We start from the raw sequence: 22,934 nt of genomic DNA, 5'->3' as shown, positions 1-22,934 counted from the left end.
ATGTTAGTCATGTCCTTGTTTGGCCTTACAGTATTACTCTATAAGTCTTAATTCTTAAACAATGCTGTTTAACCTGTGTTTTACTTTTGCATAAATGGAATCGTGTATTATGTATTCTTTAGTGCACTAACCCTTTATCTGATAAATCATTTGCAGATATTTTCTTCCATTTGGTCAGATGCCTTTTAGTTTTGCTGATTGTTTCCTTCGCTGTGTAGAAGCATTTTATCTTGAAGTCCCAATAGTTCATTTTTACTTTCCCTTGCCTCTGAAGATATGTCAAGTAAGAAGTTGCTGTGGCTAGTGTTAAAAGGTTGTTGTTGCCAGTTTTCTCCTCTAGGATTTTGATGGCTTCCCATCTTACGTTTAGGTCTTTCATCCATTTTGAGTTTATTTTTGTGTATGGTATAAGAAAGTGTTCCAGGTTCATTCTTCCGCATGTTGCTGCCCAGTTTTCCCAGTACCATTTACTGAAGAGACTGTCTTTTTTTCCATTGGATACTCTTTCCTGCTTTGTCAAAGATTAGTTGGCCATATGTTTGTGGGTCCATTTCTGGGTTCTCTATTATGTTCCATTGATCTATGTGTCTGTTTTTGTGCCAGTACCATACTGTCTTGATGATTACAGCTTTGTAATACAGCTTGAAGTCCAGAATTGTGATGCCTCCAGCTTTGGTTTTCTTTTTCAGGATTGCTTTGGCTATTCAGGGTCTTTTCTAGTTCCATACAAATTTTCGGATTGTTTATTCTAGCTCTGTGAAGAATGCTGGTGTTATTTTGATAGAGATTGCGTTGAATATGTAGACTGCATTGGGTAGTATCGACATTTTAACAATATTTGTTCTTCCAGTTTGTAAGCATGGAATATTTTTCCTTTTTGTTGTTGTTGTTGTCTTCTTCAATTTCTTTCATAAGCTTTTCTATAATTTTCAGTGTATAGATTTTTTGCCTCTTGGTTAGGTTTATGCGTAGATATTTTATGGTTTTTGGTGTCATTGTCAATGGGATCGACCCCTTGATTTTTTTCTGCTTCATTATTGGTGTATAGAAATGCAACCGATTTCTGTACATTGATTTTATATCCTGAGACTTTGCTGAATTCATGTATCAGTTCTAGCAATTTTTTGGTAGTCTTTTGTGTTTTCCACATAGAGTATCATGTCGTCTGTGAAGAGTAGAAGTTTGATTTCCTTCTTGTCGATTTGGATACCTTTTCTTTGTGTTTTCTGATTGCTAAGGCTAGGACTTCCAACACTATATTGAATAACAGTGGTGAGAGTGGACATCCTTGTCATGTTCCTGACCTTAGTAGGAAGGAACACTCTCAGTTTTTCCCCATTGAGGATGTTCTTAGCGATAGGTCTTTCGTATATGCCATTTATGATCTTGAGGTATGCTCCTTCTATCCCTACTTTCTTGAGGGTTTTAATCAAGAAAGGTTGCTGTATTTTGTCAAGTGCTTTCTCTGCATCTATTGAGAGGATCACATGGTTCTTATTCTTTCTTTGATTAGTGTGATGTATCACATTGTTTGATTTGTGCATATTGAACCAGCCCTCTATCTTAGGAATAAATCCTACTTGATTGCGGTAATTCTTTAATATATTGTTGGATTCGGTTTGCTTGTATCTTATTGAGAATTTTTGCTTCTGTGTTCATCAGGGATATTGGTCTGTGGTTCTCCATTTTAGTGCAGTCTTTGTCTGGTTTTGGAATCAAGGTAATGCTGGTCTCGTAAAATGAGTTTGGAAGTTTTCCTTCCATTTCTGTTTTTTGGGACAGCTTCAAAAGAATAGGTGCTAACTCTTCTTTAAATGTTTGGTAGAATTCCCCTGGAAAGCTATCCAGCCCTGGACTCTTGTTTGTTGGGAGGCTTTTGATTACTGATTCAATTTCTTTACGGGTTATGGGTATGTTCAAATTTTCTATTTCTTCCTGTTTCAGTTTTGGTAGTTTTATATGTTTCTAGAAATTTGTCAGTTTCTTCCAGATTACACAATTTGTTGGCATATAATTGCTCTTAATATTCTCGTATTGTTTGTATTTCTGCGATGTTGGTTGTGATCTCTCTTCTTTCATTCATGGTTTTTATTTGGGTTCTTTCTTTTTTTCTTTTTGATAAGTCTGGGTAGGTGTTTATCAATTTTGTTAATTCTTTCAAAGAACCAGCTCCTGGTTTCATTGATCTGTTCTACTGTTATTTTAATTTCAGTATCATTGATTTCTGCCCTAATCTATTATTTTCTTTCTTCTGCTGGTTTTGGGCTTTATTTGCTGTTCTTTTTCCAGCTCTTTTAGGTGTGGGTTTAGGTTGTGTATTTGAGACCTTTCTTCTTTAGGAAGGTCTGGATTGCTATATACTTGCCTCTTATGACTGCCTTTGCTGCCTTCCAGAGGTTTTGGGCTGTTGTGTTTTCATTTTCATTGGCTTCTGTATATTTTTAAATTTCCTTGGGGTGCCCGGGTGGCTCAGTTGGTTGAGCGTCTGACTTCAGCTCAGGTCATGATCTCACAGTCCGTGAGTTCGAGCCCCGCGTCGGGCTCTGTGCTGACAGCTCGGATCCTGGAGCCTGTTTCAGATTTTGTGTCTCCCTCTCTCTCTAACCCTCCCCAGTTTATGCTTTGTCTCTCTGTCTCAAAAATAAATAAACGTTAAGAGAAAAAAAAAAATTAAAAATTTCCTGTTTAATTTCTTGATTAAACCATTCATTCTTCACTATGGTGTTCTTTAATCTTGAAGTATTCATGGTGTTTCCAAATTTTTTCTTGTGGTTGATTTCGAGTTTCATAGCGTTGTGGTCTGAAAATATGCAGTGTATGATCTCCCATCTTTTTGTACTTGTTGAGGGCTGATTTGTGTCCCAGTATGTGATCTGTTCTGGAGAATGTTCCATGTGCACTCAAGAAAAATGTGTATTCTACTTTAGGATGAAATGTTCTGGATATATCTGTTGAGTCCATCTGGTCCAGTGTGTGCTTCAAAGCCATTGTTTACTTGTTGATTTTCTGCTTAGATGATCTGTCCATTGCTATAAGTGGGGTATTGAAGCCTCCTACTACTATGGTATTATTGTCAGTGAGTTTCTTTATGTTTTTGATAATTGATTTATGTATTTGGGTTCTTTCACATTGGGGGCATAAATGTTTACAATTGTTAGGTCTTCTTGGTGGATAGACCCCTTAATTATGATATAATGCTCTCTTCATCTCTTGTTACAGTCTTTATTTTAAACTCTAGTTCATCTGATATAAGTATAGTTACTCCAGCTTTCTTTTGATGACCATTAGCATGATAGATCCATTAATTTCAATATGCAGGTATCTTTAGGTATTAAATGGGTCTCTTGTAAGTAGTATATAGATGGGTCTTGTTTTCTTATTCATTTTGATACCCTTTGTCTTTTGATTGGAGTGTTTAGTCCATTGACATTAAGAGTGAATACTGAAAGATATGACTTTAGTTGAATTTTGTTGCCTTGTAGACTTGGTGTTGTTCTCTGGTCCTTTCTAGTCTTTGTTGCTTTGGGTCTTTTTTATTCTGTTTGTGTTTTCTCCACTCAAAGAATCCCCCTTAAAATTTCTTGCAACCTGAGGCGCCTGGCTGGTTCAGTCAGTTAAGCGTCCCAACTTCAGCTCAGGTCATGATCTCATGGTTTGTGAGTTCAAGCCCTGCATTGGGCTCTGTGCTGACAGCTCAGAGCCTGGAGCTTGCTTCAGATTCTGTGTCTCCCTCTCTCTTCCCCTCCCCAGCTTGCACTCTGTTTCTCTTTCTCAAAAATAAATAAATGTTAAAAAATTAAAAAAAAAAAAAGATTTCTTGTAGGCCTGATTCAGTTGTCATGAACTCTGTAGTTTTTGTCTGTCTGGGAAACTCCTTATCTCTTCTATTTTGAATGACAGCCTTGCTGGATTAAGAATTCTTTCTGATTCAGCACATTGAATATATCCTGCTGCTCCTTTTGGTCTGCCAAGTGTATGTGGATAGGTCTGCTGCGAACCTGATTTGGCTTCCCTTAAATGTTAAGGACTTTTTTTTCCCTTGCTGCTCTCACAATTCTTTCCTTGTCTGTGTATTTTGTGAATTTGACTATGATATGCCTTGGTGATGGTCGGTTTTTGTTGAATCTGATGGGATTTCTCTGTGCTTCTTGGATTTTGATGTCTGTGTCCTTTCCCAGACTAGGAAAGTTTTCTTCTATAATTTGCTCACATAAACCTTCTGCCCTTTTTTCTCTCTCTTCATCTCTGGGACTCCTGTGGTTCAGATACTATTCCTTTTTAAAAAGTCACTGAGTTCTCTAAGTCTTGTATCATGCTCTTTTGTCTTTGTTTCCCTCTTCTTCTGCTTCATTATTCTCCATAATTTTATCTTCTAGATCACTGCTTTGCTGCTCTGCTTCATCCATCCTTACTGTTGTGTCCATTTGATATTGCATCTCAGTCATAACATTTTTAATTTCATTTGGACTAGATTTTACTTCTTTTATCTCTGCAGAAAAGAATTCTTTGTTTTTTTTCAACCCCAGCTAGTATTCCTATTATCGTGATTCTAAATTCTAGTTCAGACTTCTTGGAACTTCTGAGGTTGCACACTTTGGGAAAACTTGAATCATCAGAAGTCTCAAAAATGACAGAAAAGTAGTGTGTTTACCATCTAAAAGAAGATACCACTTATTCTTTACACTTATTTTGTGTTTCCAATTTAAGTTATGTAATTAAATGTTGTTTCCTTAAGTAATATGTAGATTGGTTCATAGCAGTAAAGATCTTGTAGGCTCAATTATATACGTTTAGTATTTGTTGAACCTTCCTTCCCAATCTTTGTAGCTTTTATTTCCTTTTATTGTCTTATTGCATTAGCTAGGACTTCCAATATGATATTGAAAAGCATTGGTGAGAGGGGCATCCATACCTTGTTGTCATCCATACTTGGTCTTAGTGGGAAAACTTTTAGTTTTTCACCAGTGCATATGATGTTAGTTGTAGGTTTTTTATAGAGCCTGTATCTCTGGATCATGGACTTAACACATGCTTCTTAGTTTTTCTTAATCCTTCTTAGGCAGGACAGGATGGCTATAGTAGACTGGAGTTGGGTATTCTTCCTCCAGGTCATTGAGGCTCTGGTTAAATAGATTCTCCTGAGCGCATACCTTCTTAAGAACAGAATGCTGCTGGCTATCTCAAAATGGTTCCTTTTCTCCCCCTTCTGCCAGAAACAGGAGAGGATTTTTCTCTGGTATTCACTTTGAGAACTCATGTAGTGTCAGGTATGGCCGTGTCCTGGGAACAGCCCTTTACTACATGCTTTTGTCAGCATCCTTCAGTGCTTTGCAAGTACACCCACGTGCTCCTGGTTTTACCATTCTAGCTTTGTTTCCTTTAATGTTAACTTTTTGATTTTTTTTTTTAATGTTTTATTTATTTTTGAGATAGAGACAGAACATAAGCAGGGGAGGGGCAGAGAGAGAGGGAGACACAGAATCTGAAGCAGGCTCCAGGCTCTGAGCTGTCAGCACAGAGCCCAACATGGGGCTCGAACTCACAGACTGTGAGATCATGACCTGAGCTGAATTTGGACACTTAACTGACTGAGCCACACAAGCGCTCCTAATGTTAACTTTTAATAGCTGAAAATGGCAGCACAAATTCTAATAATAGAATTGTTATATAAATGTTATGTGTTATATAGTGCTGATCTAGCTGCGTTTCAGGGAGGAGACAAGCTGAGAGTCTCCATGCTGCTCTGCCATCTTGATTGCAGTCTCAGTGTAATGAATCATTAGATTATTTAATAGTTCATATATTGCAAAGTATGTGGTCCAAGGAACCTAGAGAGTATTTTTGTCAAAAAACCCTGACTTTGATGGTATTCACATAATAGCTTAGATAACATTAGAATGAAAATCACAAAATATGTTCAAAGATGCATTCTCCCTGTGTTACTGCCTTTCTCTCCCTTTAAAAAGGGCTATTTCTGAAGCACAAAAAATTAGAAATTACTAGAATGTAGTTTGAAGATGTTATAACTGAAAACTCAATGTGACATAAGTTTATGCTTATTATTTAAAGAGTAAAAATTTCTCATACCAGTGGAAAGCCTTAAGAATTACTGCATTTTTAGTACTGGAACTTGAAGAGAAAATTGAAAAAACATTTCACATTTTTGTTTTTAATTTTTCCTTAGGTTTCTAGTTGCTGACTTAGCTAAGTTTACCAATTATTAAGTTATTTTAAAGCATGAGGTCATACTTAAGAATTTTTTTTTTTGTCATTTTATGTGACTAATAGTACCTAATCTATAAGTGAAGGAAAATCTGTCCCACATTTTAATGTATAGTATATCTAAAGATCCTGTGGATGAAGAAATGTTTTTTTCCCTTAGGCCTTACAGCTTATTACTAAACTGCTAATATATTTTTGAAGCTTTGGAATCTTCACAGTAGGCCATAAAGGTCCATTTATTATCTTATATACTCATGATTCTTCTGTGTTGTGAGTTTGTAATCTGAGTGTTTGTACAAATCAAAGAAAAAGATGCATTTCTTAAAAATTTAGTACATTCATTACTTAGCATTCAGTATTAATTTCTGAAGTTCTTATGAGCAACTTCTAAATTCTGTTCAGTCTTACTCTCAGGGTAGTTATTTATATGAAATATTTCAGATTATTTTGTCTTTAGGAAAATTAAAATGCCAATAAAATACTTAATAAATAATTATTAATCACTTATCTATATTTGTGGCATTAGGGAATAGATACATTTTAACAAAATGAATATCCTGCTTTTCATTAAATTAAAAATTTTTTTTCTCTTTACTAAAATACATTTTTTGCTTGGTTAGGTTTCTGTTTCTTTGAATGTATAGTAATCAGGAAAATAGCCTTGGCCAGATACATGAGCTCAAGGACAAATAATGCTCAATGTTTTTGGAACTTGAGGGAAAACTATTTCAGACTTTCAAAAACCTTAACTTTCAACCTTTAGGTAGGTTCAACTTAAAACTTCATTATCCAAACACCAACATTATTGCCCTTCTATGAAATATTTCAAGTTCTTAACGTCAGAATGTTGCAATAGATACTGTGAATTGGTGCTAAAGGACTCCTCATTTTCTTGAGTAAATAAGACTTTAAGGATAATGTTCTTGAAGAGTATTTGAAAGGGGGTGCCTGGGTGGCTCAGTCGGTTAAGCGTCCAGCTCTTGGGCTGTGCACTGATGGTGTGGAGCCTGCTTGGGATATTCTCTCTCTCTCTCTCTCTCTCTCTCTCTCCCTCCCTCTCTCCCTCCCTCTTGCCCCTCCCCTACTCACACTGTCTCTCTCAAAATCAATAAACTTAAAAAAAAAAGAGTATTTGAAGGAACAAATGAAGCATCATCTTGTCTTTTTGCAGAATGGAATCGCTCATTGCCTCCATTGATAATGCCATTAGAAATGTGTGTGTGCGTGTGCGTGTGCGCGTGCGTGTGTGTTGGGGGTGGATTGAGGTACTTGAGTTTCCAAGGATTTTTCAAGAATGTAATTGTACTTTAGTGCCATATATGATTGCCAGGAAGTTACTTTAGGTGACTTACCTAATTACACCCGAAAGTTGAACCTTGCAGCCATGATTCCATGTTAAGTAACATATGCTTGAGAAGCAGGTTTTCTTATGCTTCTGGATATAGGGACAAACCAGGAGCAGTAAGCTTAATAGTAAAAGGAGTCTTCATTGTGCTCACTTGACCAGATAGGCTAGAAAAGCTTCTGGCAAGAAAGTAGGAGGCTTATATTATATTCTTCAATTTGGGTGGTGGATAAGAATGTTGAGAAACATTTATCAGTGGAGTAGCTTAAAAATATTTTTATAGGATAGATTCTTGTAATCACAATGGTAGTTTCTTATCTTTCTTACAGGTGTGGTAGTTGAGAAAACTTTTGAGACTTTAGGGTCGGTGTATATACAGTGTTATAGTTTGTCTTGTTATTTGTTCCTTCCTTAGTACAGAAACCCCTTTGTTACACATTTCAGATGAAGTTTAATACATGTTGGCCATGCTTTTTTCTAGAGCTCTTTCCTAAATTTGCTGCTTCCTTCCTTGTGGCTTTTCAAAATCATTAAAGAAAAAAAATTTTCTTGTAACAGTGCCTTATTTATTCTTTTATTTGTCATCCAAGCTAGTTATGCAGTACTATTACAGAACTTAGGTGATTGGCAGTTGAACTGGGTGTCTGGAGTAGCCAAAGTAGATTGTTTAAGATGCTATTCTAGAGACAGATGGTGTGGAATAGTCAGCGTCTGAATATTCGTTATGACTACATAAGCATTGTTTCTGTACTTGTATAGGGTTTATAATGAAGGTTACCTTCCTTCTCATTATTCCTTCCCTTCCTACTCTTCTTTTTTCTATCAGTGTAAACCAGAATACAAGGTACCTGGACTTTATGTTATTGACTCTATTGTACGACAATCTCGACATCAGTTTGGTCAAGAAAAGGATGTGTTTGCACCCAGATTTAGTAATAACATCATTAGTACTTTCCAGAATTTATATCGTTGCCCTGGGGATGATAAGGTATGCTTTTTTTTTTTTTTTTTTAAGTCATTACATTACCTTTTGGTCTTAATGAGACTCTGGATTATCTTAATTTATGATTTTGTTACCCTTTAAGTAATTTTGAATTTGAATATTTAGTTATTACACTATCCATGTTCTGAGATTCTTAGAATCTTCTGAAAGTGGAGAGATGTAGATGATTTTGCTAATTTTTAACTTATTGAAGCAGTTGGTTGGTGTTAAACTGGCTATAATAAGCTTTTGGAAATACACTAAAAGCTTATTTATTTGCACACAAAACTAATTCAGTGTTTTGATATTTGACCTGAGCTGATATGCACCTATTAAGTGTCTATGAAACGTGGGTCTGCCAAGCAGTTGATAGAAAATAACTGCATTTATTTTGTTATGGTGGAGTTTCACCAGTGCCAGAAACCACACTGCTGCCTGCCAGTCTGAGTGAATAAATATTCCATACCACATAAAAAGAAGGCTTTGGAACCTGACAGAGAATAAAAAAGTTTATGTGTGTCCAAAGATGTTAGAATTTTACTTATTTTGGATGCTGATTTGGAAATTTAGTAATTTCTTCTGATAGGTTGATTGCACTATTAAATTTTTAAAAAGTCATGTAAGATAAGGACTTTGTCCTGAAGTTCGTTATTTGTTTAAAAAATAAAGTTAAAATGACCTGTAAATACAGCTTTGGTGCTGAGATGAATCCTGATCACCTCAGCAGCCTGAACGCAGTCTCCAGCCAGCCCTAACCAGCGATCTCCTCAGACCTCACATAGAAGCTGGAACCTAGTTGCCATTCTTGCCTTTCGCTAAATGTAGCTTTCATTTGTCTCGTACATCTATCCAGATGAACCTTTTTTTCCAAGTGTGTTAAGCAGATGCAAAATTACAGAAACATGATTTCAGAGGTGGAAAGGACTATAGAAGTATTTGAATCCGTCCTTCCCATCCGCTGCTCAAATAGTCTCTGAAATGACTGTGCTAAGGCTCTGAAAGCAAAAAATTAAAATGTCATTTTTCTTTTTACCTCTAGAGTAAAATAGTGAGAGTATTAAACTTATGGCAGAAAAATAATGTGTTTAAGAGTGAGATTATTCAGCCTCTTCTGGATATGGCAGCAGGGATTCCTCCCCCGGTTGTCACACCTGTTTTGGCCAGTACTACTGCTGCTATGAGCAACACCCCAGGTATGTTCCTTCCTTAGAGATTTGTTCTCTGAATATTCTACTCCTGTTTTTCAGGTGATTATTCATACGTAAAATAACTGTTTGACAGTGCAGGAGAATTTATCTAGCATTAGATAACTGAAAGGAAATGTAATTTGAAGGAAAAATAAACTCAGATTTTATATTTGTGTGTAATTCTTTTCTAAAAATGTTTTAAATCCCTAGTAACAAATATAATGAATGTTGGGAAATTGGTTTGTCACTTAGGTTTTTTTCCTGGTTTAGGCTGCCTGTAGTCTTTTAAACTTGCATGTAAATCACCTCAATATTCACAGTCTAGTAGGGGAACTTACTATTTATAAGGAACCCTGAAAAAATTATTTAATGGAGCCAAGAATACTTTGGTAATAATCTGAAAATCCTGTTTTTTGAAGTATATTTAAATGACATTTAAAATTTATAATAATTTATTAACATTTGGTTTATATTTAGTTTTTGTTGTGTGTGTCTGTGTCTATACACCTATACATCCTTGTTTGTTTTTTTTTTTTAAGTTTATTTACTTAGAGCAACCAGGGGAGGAGCAAAGAGAGAGAGGGAGAGAGAGAATCTCAAGCAGGCTCTGTGCTGTCAGCACAGAGCCCAATATGGTCTATGAGATCATGACCTGAGCCGAAACCAAGAGTTGGACATTTTAACTGAGCCACCAAGGTGTCCTCATATACATCCATTTTAAACAAAAATAGCTTTATATTATACATACTGTTTTATATTTTTTAAAATTATATTTTGAATATTTCCTCCTGTCATTGAATCTTCTTCTATAGTAAGATTTTTAATGACTTCTAAGCATTGTAGGCTCCTTTAAAGTAGTAGCTTAGTTAATGAGGACAAGTATGGACAGATCCTTTTGGTATTTTTTTTTCAACCTACCTAATTCTGTAATTATACAATAAAATAAAAACATTTATTTAAGTTTGTATATATTTTATAAAAGTGACAAAGCAAATCTCTCTACCTTTCCAAGTCTTATTTATTTACTTTACATATTTGTTTGGGTGGGTATGTCTTTTTTAAAAGGAACGCCTGTGACACCTGTTACTCCAGCCAATGTTGTCCAGGGTCTGCCCGATCCATGGGTATCTCAGATAACAAATACAGATACACTTGCCGCTGTAGCTCAGATCTTACAAAGTCCTCAAGGCCAACAGGTGAGCATTTTTTTTGTTACATGAACAGTGATTTAGAGCTCATTTTCATAATGTACCACCTAAATAATATGTGTTCTCTTATTTTGTAAAAATGAGATCACACTAGTACTCGGTAGCTTGCCTTTGTTTTAAATTTAGTAAAACATCGTTATATGTGCTGTTCTATAAAAAATGCATTTTACGCTAAAGTATTGATTTAGCACCTAGTTTTTGCCAAGCATTATTAGATGCTGTTGTTACTCCGCTGACAAGACAGGGAGGTCTTCTGTCTTGGGAAAGATGTCTTTCTTAAGTATAAAGCTTTATTTAGATAGTGACACATAAGTGAAAAGAGTGAATTTTTAGAGGGACTAGGTTTTGGAGAAGGGGTCAGAGTTAGGGAGGGTAGCCAAGAGAAGGTGTTTTTGAGGAGTGGCATTTGAAATGAGACTTTGAAATGGAACTAGTCATGGTAGGATTTGAAGATAGCTCATTCTTAGCATCTCCTTTTTTTTTTTTTTTTTTAACCTGTCCTTTAAAAACCAAATTTATTATGATCTGTGCAATAAAATCCCCCAAACTCTTTTTCCAGATATTCATAAGATTTCAGCCACCCGTAAGTTTTTGTTTAAATGTCACCTCACTAAGTCTTTTAAAAAGTGATTTAAAACTGCACATTCTTAACTGCACATTCTTTCACCCCCATACTTCTTTTTCCTATCACCTGCCTGCCTTCTTTCTTTCTTTTTTTTTTTTTTTTTTAAAGTTTATTTTAACTTATTTTGAGAGAGAGTATGTGTGCAAGCAGGGGGTGGGCATGGAGAGAAAGAATCCCAGGCAGGCTCCACACTGTCAGTGCAGAGACCAGTACGGGACTCGATCCCACAAACCAGGAGATCATGACCTGAACTGAAATCAAGAGCCGGATGCCTAACTGACTGAGCCACCCAGGCGCCCCTTTTCTATTACATTATATAATCTATCTTGTATTACATTATATAATTTACTTATTTTGTTCATTCTCTGTCTCTTCCCACTGGAATGTATGAAGGACATACATACAGAAGGACGAGGAGTTTTTTGTTGTTTTGTTCACTCATGTATCTCCAGTATTTAGGTAGCAGATGGTCAGTACCTTGTTGTAGAATGAGTGAATAGTGAGTGTATAGAGCATAACAATGCTGGGTACACAAAAGATCTTTTAGAGTTGAGACGTCTGGAGGATCAGATGGCCTGTGTATATAAGTTAACGATGACAAATCTGAAATGGTAGACCTAAATGTGGGACATGGGTTTCAAAAGACAGAAATGGTAGGCTGAAAAAGAAAGGGCTTAGCAGTGTGGAATTGCCACAGATTTTTATGTTGAAGTCACTTGATCTGAATGGTACTTTAATGGATGAGGGGGGAAAGAAGCCTAGAGATAGCAAGTATTGGTAACAGCGATAAAGGAAAGGAAGTAATGAATATGTGAAAATAGAGTAGTAGACTCTAAAAGGACAGTCTGAGAAAAAAGGGACTATTCTAGAGTTTTAAACGTGTAAAAACGAATGGGGAAACTGAATTGGGTATTAGATAAAATTATCAAATTATTTTATTTTGTGATAATGATATTTTGAAAATAATTCATAAAGAAAATGTTCTCATTTAAAAGACACCTATTCAAATAAATAATTTTGGCAGGAGAAGTGATTTTTCCAGAAGAAATAGTACAAAGAATTTCCAGATGAAATAGTACAAAGAAAGTTAAGAAGACACAGTAATCGGTAGAATATGAAGTCTGAGTAGAGGGAAAAGTAGGGTGCTGCGGTGCTTTGAACCTGACTGAAACAGTAACAGTGCTGTGTGGAAAAATGGGGATGTCAAAAGAGATGTGTAAACCAGAAAATATGATATTAACCCCCTTCACTCCCCCCCTCCCTGCCCCCGCCCCACCCTTCCTCCTCTCACTGCCTTTCATCCTCCTTCCCCCTCCCTCCCTCCGTCTTGTGTGTTCTGGAGCAGTAACTCAGCTGTCATATATTTTTGTATTACTCTCTTTGCTCTCCCATTAGTAGCTCGTAGTAGTTGTTTATTTGATAGCCAGATGACTCTAGATTGTTTCTTATGTTGCTGTTTTTAGATAGGCCTGAAATTACTTACTTTCGTCTTGGAAGGCTTTTGTACCTTCTCCCACTGTAAATTGATCTTCACTTAAACAGTACACATTCATTGTTTCTATTCTGAAGTGATAATTTTCAGATTCAACCCAGGTTTAGATCTTGATTAGGAAAGTATTAATTACTTGTAAGATGTACGTAGGGTTTATCTAACTATGAAATATCTTCAGGACCTTAACTGTTGTTTCTGCTTTTTCAAAGGATGAGTGAATAGGAGGAACAGGGATTTGCTTTCAATAGTTGTTGGCACTATTCACCTTTAATTTCCTTACTTCGAGACTGCTCCAGGGGACAGATTTCTTACTTTTTCTGCTTTCAGGAGATGTGTTATCTGATGAGAAATCTGAAAGATAGCAGAAGCAGTTGTCACTTGTTCTTTTACAGAGATGAAGGAGTTTATTGAAGAAGGAATGAAAAGCTTAATGAAAAAAAAAAATCAGTCTGTGTCTGACGAGTTCTTTACCTGTTCTGATATGACCACTTTATTAGGCTTAAAGTTCAAGACTTCCCAGAAGCACAGAAGACCTATTAAGGATTTTTTTTAAATCTTTTTTTTTTTTAATTGTTGTTTTGAGTTCATATAAATTTTTATTTTTCCAAAGACTGTAGGATGTAGAATTTTATTGACTGAAAGTTTTAGGTGGGTATTCTTGCAAATAAAACTCAGCATGTGTTCGTAATGACTTTTCCTTTTTTCCCTTCCAGCTTCAGCAGTTGATACAAACTTTACAGCTCCAGCAGCAGAAGCCTCAGCCTTCTATCCTGCAGGCCCTGGATGCTGGGCTGGTTGTGCAGTTGCAAGCTCTCACGGCCCAGCTGACGGCGGCAGCTGCAGCGGCCAACACCCTGAACCCCTTAGAACAGGGGGTGTCTTTCAACAAGGTACAGATTACGTTATCGGATCTGTTCTGTAGGAAGTGTTCCATTGTATATGCTATCGTGTGGATTCTAAGTCTGTAGACTACGTTTTATTATAGAACTATTATAATATGCATTGGACCGTATAAGACATTATGAATTTTACAAAAAGTTTAGGCTTCCGAAAGAACTCCACTTAAAACACTTAGAATATTCTCTTTTCACTGAAGTTAACTAGTTGGTAAAATTGTTTTTTCACCGTTGAGGCAAATGATAATTTTCTGAATTTTTGAATTTCTTTTATGGATGTTACAAATACACTAATTTTCATGTTCTATGTTGTAAAATTTTAACTTGCTAAAATTATAATTGTTCAAAATGTGGAAATTCAAAGGAGCACTTCTCTACAAGTTGTCAATATGCTGTAATATTATGATAAATCGAGGCCTGACTATAAAGAATAGTGGTTTTAAAGTTGAAAATCATTCATGTGTAATTTATTGTGTGTTAGCCTCAATAGTCTTGTTAATTATGGGACTATTAAGATACCTTGGAAGTATTACCCATATTATTTGTGCTTCTGCTGCTGTATTTTTTAAGGAAAACAAATGTTGATTTGTTTTGTTATTAGACTTTTTTAGCTAGCACCTTAGTCTGAAAATAAATAGCTAAACCACATAAAAAAACCTTTAAATCGGTCATGTAAAAGATAATAGAGCATCCTAAGAGGAGAAATGTACTAGGAATAAATCCATTGATTATAGTTGCAGATGTTTTTCAATCAAGCTTTATTCTCATTGGGAAGCCACTTAAATATTTTAATCCCAGTCTTTTATAAAGCATCAGTATTTATTCCGTGTGTTGTGATTTGTTTTATTACATAAGGCAGTGTATGTCAGAGTACTTTAAAATAAAGATCCACTCAGTTAAATGCTTTGTTATAGCATAACATAAGATTATATAAAACATTTTTGTATTAAATGGTACAGGTAAATTAATGGGATGTTACTGACATTCAGAATAGCATTAGTAACATATTTTCATGTGAAGAAGCACTTTTTAATTTGTCTTTCTCTTTTTTTTTTCCTCCCCCCGCCTCCCCGCCACTTAGAAGTTGATGGATAGGTTTGATTTTGGGGAAGATTCTGAGCATAGTGAAGAACCCAAAAAGGAAATTTCAGCTTCTCAACTGTAAGAATTCTTTCTTTATAACTATAAACTTTTCCCATTACTGCGATAAACATTGGATGGGACATTGCCTCCTGAACCACCAAGTGTACTGTGAATAAGTTGGGATATAATTTCAGGTTGTTGAGCACTCACACTACAGAAAGATGGTGGGGTTGTTGTCTTGTTGCCTCCCTCTATTATTTGGACTCTCAGATCTTTGCAAATATTTGGGATATATCAAAATTCTTACAGGGAAATTGATAGATGTTGATAAATCTAGTTGTGATATTTTCTGTCTGTATTAGGCTTTATGTTATTTAATTCAGTTGTAAGAATATTTTAAATAATAGGAAAGAAGCTTGCTTCTAATGTCAATGACTACTTCTAGGAAGTCTGCCAGATTCTGGGAGTGTTTCTGACTAAGCAGGAGTAAGGATTAGGACTGTAGGGACTTCATTTTTTTTTTTAAAGATATGGATTGTATATTTTTATTTAGATTAGTGTTTTTTATTTTTCTCAAACAGTTCTGTGCAGCCCTAGGTTCTTGTGGGTTTGAGAAAAGACCAGTGGGGAAGAGGATGTTGGAGAGTGGGGGTGTAGAAGTTGGGGGTTTGGAGGAGGGGTGATGAATGGGGAGAACACCTCTGGGAATCTTGTTTTGAGCAGAGGTTATTAATTTTATATATTGGGATAACATTTTTAAAAAACATTTATATACATAAAAATACAAATATATCCTTTTGGTAAAGATATTCTACTTGAAAAATTAAAAACTAATGTTTTAGATTGTGAATTATAAAGTTAGAGGAGAAATATTTAAGATCATGTTAGATCAGTGTCCTGAACAATGTAAGAATCTCCTTTAATGGTTCTGATAAGGTGTTTTGTAATGTTTTATTTTTATGCCTTATATGATGAGAAGTTAAATAATTTCTTGTTACTGAGTCTTGTATGATTTACTTAACACACACTGATCCGTTTGGCATTCTGAAGCAAGGAAACAAATTTGCTCCATTATCTTTTGAGACATAGCCTTTCAATATTTGAAGTTAGGTATCATTCTTCCCCTTAGGTTTATTTGCTCCAGATGAAGTACACTTTTTTTCAACTGTTTCAAGACTTCTCACCATCCTGATTGCCCCTTTTGGGATGCCCTCTTTTTTGTTCATGTCTTACCTTGTGGCACCCAGAATTCCAGGTGTATTCCAGGTGTGAATTTCCCAGAGTATAGTTAAATTATTATTTCCTCTTACCTAAATACTGTTTCTGTTAACATACCTAATAATTTGAATGCTTTTCTAAAGAAAGCAGATTAGTTTTATAAAGTTTATGGTCAATTACAATTGTAGATTTCACATGTACTGATTGATAGACCATTTCTCCCGCTATCTTATAGTTAGAGAAGGAGTTAAAGTGACGATGTTTAAATACTTTTAACTGTTTTTATGTGTTTTCATTGAGATTTTCTTAAAATGCTCTAATGTAAAAAATACTAATTTATATGCATTTAATAGCTTGAGACCATAATAACAGATCTTCCATCAGAGTATCTTTAACATGTTATCCATCTATTGAAAGACTATTGGAGAGGATCTTTCTATTTTAACATATTAATGTTCTGAGGTATTCCATTTTCTCTTAATATTTCAAAAGTAAACATTATAGTAGAGTATGTTTCATTTAATTGGCATTGGGGGAGTTGAATATTCACTTATTTTCATATTATCTTTACTGGCTTTTAAAATGTATTTCCATTTATTTTTTTCTTCTAGTTCTCATGTTTCAGAATCTGTGAACAATTCAATTTTTCATCAGATAGCAGAACAACTACAGCAGCAAAACCTTGAACATCTCAGACAGCAGCTCCTGGAACAGCAACAGCCTCAAAAGGTTTATATCTCCATCTTGTGGTCTTTAGAGTTATTGCTGCCTGTATTCTGTAAAATGTTGTTTCTCAAGGATGGTGGTTTTTCTTCAACTTTATTACAAGATCAGCCTTTTCAGAACCTTTATATTTTTTGTTACCAGAATGTGTTCTGGATATATGCATGTGCTCGGTACACTCGAGGTGGTGTTCTCGTATTACAACTTGAAACTTCACATGCTTTCCTCTCCGCTCAATTCCCAAACAAGGTCATGATGATTTTGCTTCTGTTGATGGTGATGATGGCAAAATAGATTGCTATTTTTAATTAGGCTATTATCGTGTGGCAGGAGGTTTGTGAGGCATGATAACATTTAATGCTGTGAGATAGATTTTTGATGCCCATTGTACAGTACAGAAAGTTGTACCTTAGTGAAATGAAACATCCATTGCAAAAATATACATCTAATATCATATATCATTAGTCCTAAGATGCATCATTATTTTATGTATGGCTAAGAATTTTTAATCACTTCAAAAGTACAACATCCCATGGAGTTACAAGAATCCTATAAATTACAGGGATAATATATGAAGAGGAATCGTATCTTAGAATTGATAAAGTGGCAAAGGCAGGGTTAATCCATTACAAAGCCTATTTTTGCTCTATATAGAGAAATACAGATATAAACTGTTTAAATAAGACTGTTTTCAATTCACTCCCCCCCCCCCCCCCCCCCCCCGCCACCCAATCACACTTTTTCCTAGTATCTAAACGTTTTGGGGGCGCCTGGGTAGCTCAGTCGGTTGAGTGACCAACTTTGGCTCAGGTCATGATCTCACGGTTTGTGAGTTCGAGCCCAGCGTCGCGCTCTGTGCTGACAGCTTGGAGCCTGGAGCCTGCTTCAGATTCTGTGCCTCCCTCTCTCTCTGCCCCTCCCCCACTCATGCTCTGTCTCTGTCTCAGAAATAAACAAACATTAAAAAAGAATTAAAACTTTTTGGCACTAAAATAATAGTATAAACATTTTTAAAATACGAGTGATACATTGTTAGACAAATGATATATATGAGATGAACAAAAAAGCATCTGGCCTCAAGTATTCTCTTCTCTAATGGAGCACATACATCTGTATGAGCACAGGGAAGAATTCTAGTTCCTGTGATGGTAGAGGTGCAAGTGAAGGATAGTAGAAATGAAGACAAAAGAGTTCCTTAAAAAAAAATTTTTTTTTAATGTTTATATATTTTTGAGAGGGAGACTAAGCACGAGCAGGGCAGGGGCAGAGAGAGGAAGACACAGAATCTGAAGCAGGCTCCAGGCTCTGAGGTGTCAGCACAGTGCTCAACGCAGGGCTCGAACCCGTGAACTGTGAGATCATGACCTGAGCCGAAGTTGGATGCTTAACTGACTAAACCACCAGGTGCCCCAAAGGGAAGAGTTATTTTAGATTAAAGGTATGGCAAACATTTGAGACACTGCTGGGATCTGAACCTGTCTTTTTCATGCAAACAGTAAACATAAAATGGACATTAATGGTATTTGCTATGTTGGAACTTACACCTGGAGTTATGAGAATGGAATTCTGCAGTATTTTATGTCAGGCAGATAGGTCTCCCTGAGCATTCAGAGACTTAAAGGTAGAGTACAATGCAGAACATTTGGATGTTGTTTAAAGAAAAGCACAAGTTGTAAATCAATGGAAAAAAACAGGTTGTCAGTGATAAAATAAAAAATCACAGAGCTGTCAAAGAGACGGGATAATAGTGAAGGAAAAGTTTATCCAAACAACAGATTTGTCCAGCTATAAATGTGACAGTTTTGATTGTCTTAGATCTAGTTTCATTTTAGGAGGTTTAACAGAAGCAGTAAAATGAAGGTAGTACTTTTAAAATCAGCACCCAAATTATTGAAGTGAAAATTACTAGAAACTTGAGAGAGGGCTATTCTGTCTGAAGAATCTCACCAACTAAAGAAAAACAGAACTCTGGTCTCTTAATTATCCTATACATTATCTCCACAATTTTATTTATTTGTTTTCCTCCACAGATTTAAAGGATACAGTAATACCCTTTTTTTACATTTTTTTTTTTAATGTTTGTTTATTTTGGGGGGAGAGAGCGTGAACAGGGGAGGGGCAGAGAGAGGGAGACACAGAATCCAAAGCAGTCTCCAGGCTCTGAGCTGTCAGTACAGAGCCTGATGCAGGGCTTGAACTCACAAACCGCAAGAACATGACCTGAGCCCGAAGTCCAACACTCAACCAACTGAGCCACCCAGGCATCCCAGTAATAAGATCCTTTTGAAAGAAGTAGATGTTCTTAAAAGCTTCTGTTGTTCAGAAATGAGTGTTAAAGAAAGGGAGTAGTGGAATAAAAGCAACTTTTCTAATATATCAGGTGGATAATGTTCAAAACCTATGGCAAATTGAGAATCAGAAAGTGTATCAACAGAGTAACCATTCAATTTAATAAAGTGTGTAATTGGCAAACCAGTTGCCTTAGTGTGTTTAAGATAGGGTGACATGTGCAGAAAAAGGAAGCATTTTGTTCACCAGTGAGCTCATTCTGGCGGCCTAAAAGTTTTTATGTCTCAGAGAAAAGAGTAGGATTGCTGGTGCCACCCCATTCATTGCAGCCCTGACCACACCTGCATGCAGGTTGAGATCTCGTGTCCCTAACAAGAGAAAACCACTGAAAACAGAGCCCTTCCAGGGAGTGACCGAATTGTGAAGGGAGTGATAGTCATGTCAGAAGGGGAATGATTGCTGTTGTCTTGAGTAAGTTGTAGATCATGATATTGGTAATTGTTTTATCAGGATATTCAGAAGATGTCAGGACAGCTATAGCTCAAAATGAAATGCTGACAATGAAAATAGTATGACTAACAAAAAGGGCTTTTAGAAGAATGTTAGGAATAAAACAATTATGGAAGATTCAACAACTTAATGAAGAGCTGTCATTATGTAACTTACTTTGATTCAGTAATTTTTTATATAGGAGAATATATGGACAAAGTAAATTGAACATGATGAAACCTAAGATGGGTGATAGTATTAAGAGCCTTGAGTTGATGTCTTGGCTCACATAAATTGCATTTCATGGTCCTGAGGTTGTAGGATTATAGCATAGCATATGGGGATTTCAGTAAAGCCTTTGATGAAGTCTTTCCTGTCACTTATACAGAAAAAAGTGGAGGAATGGGGATCTATAACTGATTAAAATGTGACACTTAAGTTTTTATTTTTATTTATTTTTAATGTTTATCTAGAGAGAGAGTGTCTGCAAAAGTGAGGGGAGGGACAGACAGAAAGGAGAGAATCCCAAGCACACTCCACACTGACAGCTGATCAACACAGGGCTCGATTCCACAAACCATGAGATCATAACTTGAGTCGAAATCAGCAGTTGGACGCTTAACCCATGGAGCCATCCAGGCATCCCTCAAAATGTGACATTTAATGAGTGTTAATCCAACCTCGAAAGAAGTCTCTACTGGCTGCCATTAATCCTCTTCTATTTTTTTAGTATTGATGCTTTACATGAGGACATCATTGAAGCAAGTAGAGATGTATACCAGGACGTATACTAAAGATGTATACCAGTATATCAGAAAAACAGTCATTTGCCACCTGGGTCCAATGGATCCTTTTTAAATATACTTGGCATCATCTTATAGATAATTTATAGAAGTGAGGCTAAAAGAGATAGGGAAGAAAACTTGATGAGCAATTTTAATATATGTAATTGAAATGCCACCAATTAAATTCAAATGTCCCATGTTCTTGGGGCGCCTGGGTGACTAGGTTAAGCATCCTACTCTTGATTTCTGCTGAGGTCGTGATCTCAGGTTTGTGGGATTGAGCCCCACTTCAGGTTCTGCACTGACATCAAGGAGCCTGCTTGGAATTCTGTCTCTCCCTCCCTCCCTCTCTCTCTCTTCACCCCTCCCCTGCTCTGTCTCTCTCAAGATAAATACACCTAAAAAAGTGTCACACGTTCTTTTAGCAAAATAGAACAGTCCAGGTGCTTGTTGCACAATGGTGCAAGATAAAGTTCTTCTAGTTATGTGACTAAGTAGATGAAAAGACCCTAGTTTTGTTCTTAGAGACACATTTTTCTGCCATTAGTTTTGGAGTTTGAGAAGTACATTTAGGATGTGGTCGTCTGAAAACTCATAGTCTCATATTTCACTTAGATATTAAATTTCACCATCATCATTGGAATCTAGAATGCTGCTCTTTCTTTGTATTCATCTTTATTTTGTGTAATAATTATGAACTATGTTCCTCCATCACTTTTCTTCTCTTTGCCATTATGTACAGAAATGGAAAAATCTAAATATTCAACCGTGTTCCAAGGAGAGCTTAAAAGCAGACTACAGAGATAGTGTCTCCGTTTTTATTTATACCTTGAAATATACAGTATTTTTAGTAACACAGTAAAACTGGACGATGATGATTTTATTGCACTGTTGAATTACCCTTCTTGACAGTTAATTTGCTTTTGCTTTTGTGTATTATTTTAGTCTTTTTTTTTTTTTTTTTTTTTTTGAGAGAGAAAGAGCGAGAGAGAGCACGAGTGGACGAAGGGCAGAGAGAATCTTCAGCAGGATCCATGCCCTGCATGGTCGATCTCATGACTGTGAGATCATGAGTTGAGCCGAAATCGAGAGTCAGATACTTAACTGACTGAGCCACCTAGGTGCCCCTATTTTAGTCTTTCTTGAAATAATTGGGAACAATTGATGAATTATAATAGAATAATTCTTAGGATGATGAAATAGCAAAATGTTTCAATATATATAGGAATATAAGACCTCTAAGATCCCAAAATATATCTTAGATATAAAAAAGGATCTAGTGGACTTAATGCTGCTAATTGCAAGATAATAGGATGAATTTTAGTTGAATTTTTAATGTAAATTTTCTCTTCATTCTTCACAAGACCTTTAAGAAAGAATAAAGGTCATGAAATCACAGTCTTTCCAAATGGGTAAAACTAAAAAAAGCAACTCAAAAACTAAAATTAGTTGTGGTGGATCTTGGTGGTTATACCAAGAATTAAGCATTAAATAGAAAAATGGGGTGAAAAACAAGGGTGGGTGGATACAAAGCTTAAGATAAATGGAGAAGTAAGAAAAATCTGATGTGAAGAAAATATGCGTACTGAATCAGGACCAAATAGAAGACTCAGGATGGAATTGATTATTCCTTGCTGTGTGAAAAATTCTATTGTTAGTATACTGTTGTAAAGACCTAAGCCAGGACTGTGCTTAAAAGGTTTTTGTTTGATTTGTTCTGGAAGAATATGCTTGCTTACTGACATTTTGGCCAGTACTGTGGTATGTGGTAGGTGTTTCACAGAAGTCTTCTAATTCCAACTTCAGCTTTATTTCTCAATCTTAAAAATGTTAGTTATCCTTATAGAACCGGTTCCTTCGTAAAATAAGAGACTTGGAACGGTTCTTTAAATGCTCTTTTTGGCTCTTAATTTTTATGTTTTTTCTTTTCCTTTCAGATTAAATGTCATTAGAGTAAGATTTTTTTTTTTTTTTTTTTTTTTTTTTAAACGTTACCCAGGGTGTGCCTGGTTGGCTCACTTAGTTAAGCATCTGACTTCAGCTCAGGTCAAGATCTCGCGTTTCGTGGGTTTAAGCCCTGCATCAGGCTCTGTGCTCACAGCTCAGCCTGGAGCCTGCTTTGGATTCTGTGTCTCCCTCTCTCTCTGCTCCTCCCCTGCTCATGCTCTGTCTCTCTTTCTCTCAAAAATAAATAAACATAAAAAATACTATTAAGATATAATTGACATATAACTATGTAAGTTTAAGGTCTAACATCATGATTTGATAGATTTATGTATCCCAATTAGCTGACACCTCTGTCATGTCATAAAACTATCATTTCTTTTTGTGGTAGGAATAGTTAAGATCTAGTCTCTGAGCAACTTTGAAATTTATAACGTCACTATGCT

The 22,934-nt window shown here is 35.9% G+C and overlaps 1 protein-coding gene across 9 annotated transcripts in view; it reads left to right on the top strand.

Moving 5' to 3' along the window:
- Window positions 1-22,934, top strand: part of SCAF8 (SR-related CTD associated factor 8) — a 205,132-nt gene that overhangs the window by 43,283 nt on the left and 138,915 nt on the right. For all 9 annotated transcript variants that reach the window (XR_008422840.1, XR_002070812.2, XR_008422839.1 and 6 more), the window contains 6 exons: window positions 8,394-8,555; window positions 9,589-9,742; window positions 10,802-10,932; window positions 13,775-13,951; window positions 15,039-15,118; window positions 16,870-16,987. Coding sequence is in view for 4 of the 9 variants with exons in the window: in XM_019412646.2 (XP_019268191.1) it covers window positions 8,394-8,555; window positions 9,589-9,742; window positions 10,802-10,932; window positions 13,775-13,951; window positions 15,039-15,118; window positions 16,870-16,987 (822 nt within the window). In the remaining 5 variants the exon portion in view is untranslated. The remainder of the gene's footprint in view (window positions 1-8,393; window positions 8,556-9,588; window positions 9,743-10,801; window positions 10,933-13,774; window positions 13,952-15,038; window positions 15,119-16,869; window positions 16,988-22,934) is intronic.

Source organism: Panthera pardus, unplaced genomic scaffold (assembly GCF_024362965.1).
Source record: "Panthera pardus isolate Hobbes unplaced genomic scaffold, ASM2436296v1 HiC_scaffold_17, whole genome shotgun sequence".
Lineage (NCBI taxonomy): Eukaryota > Metazoa > Chordata > Mammalia > Carnivora > Felidae > Panthera > Panthera pardus.
Note: the sequence above shows the minus strand (reverse complement) of the source record. Positions and strands in the feature narration are given on the sequence as shown.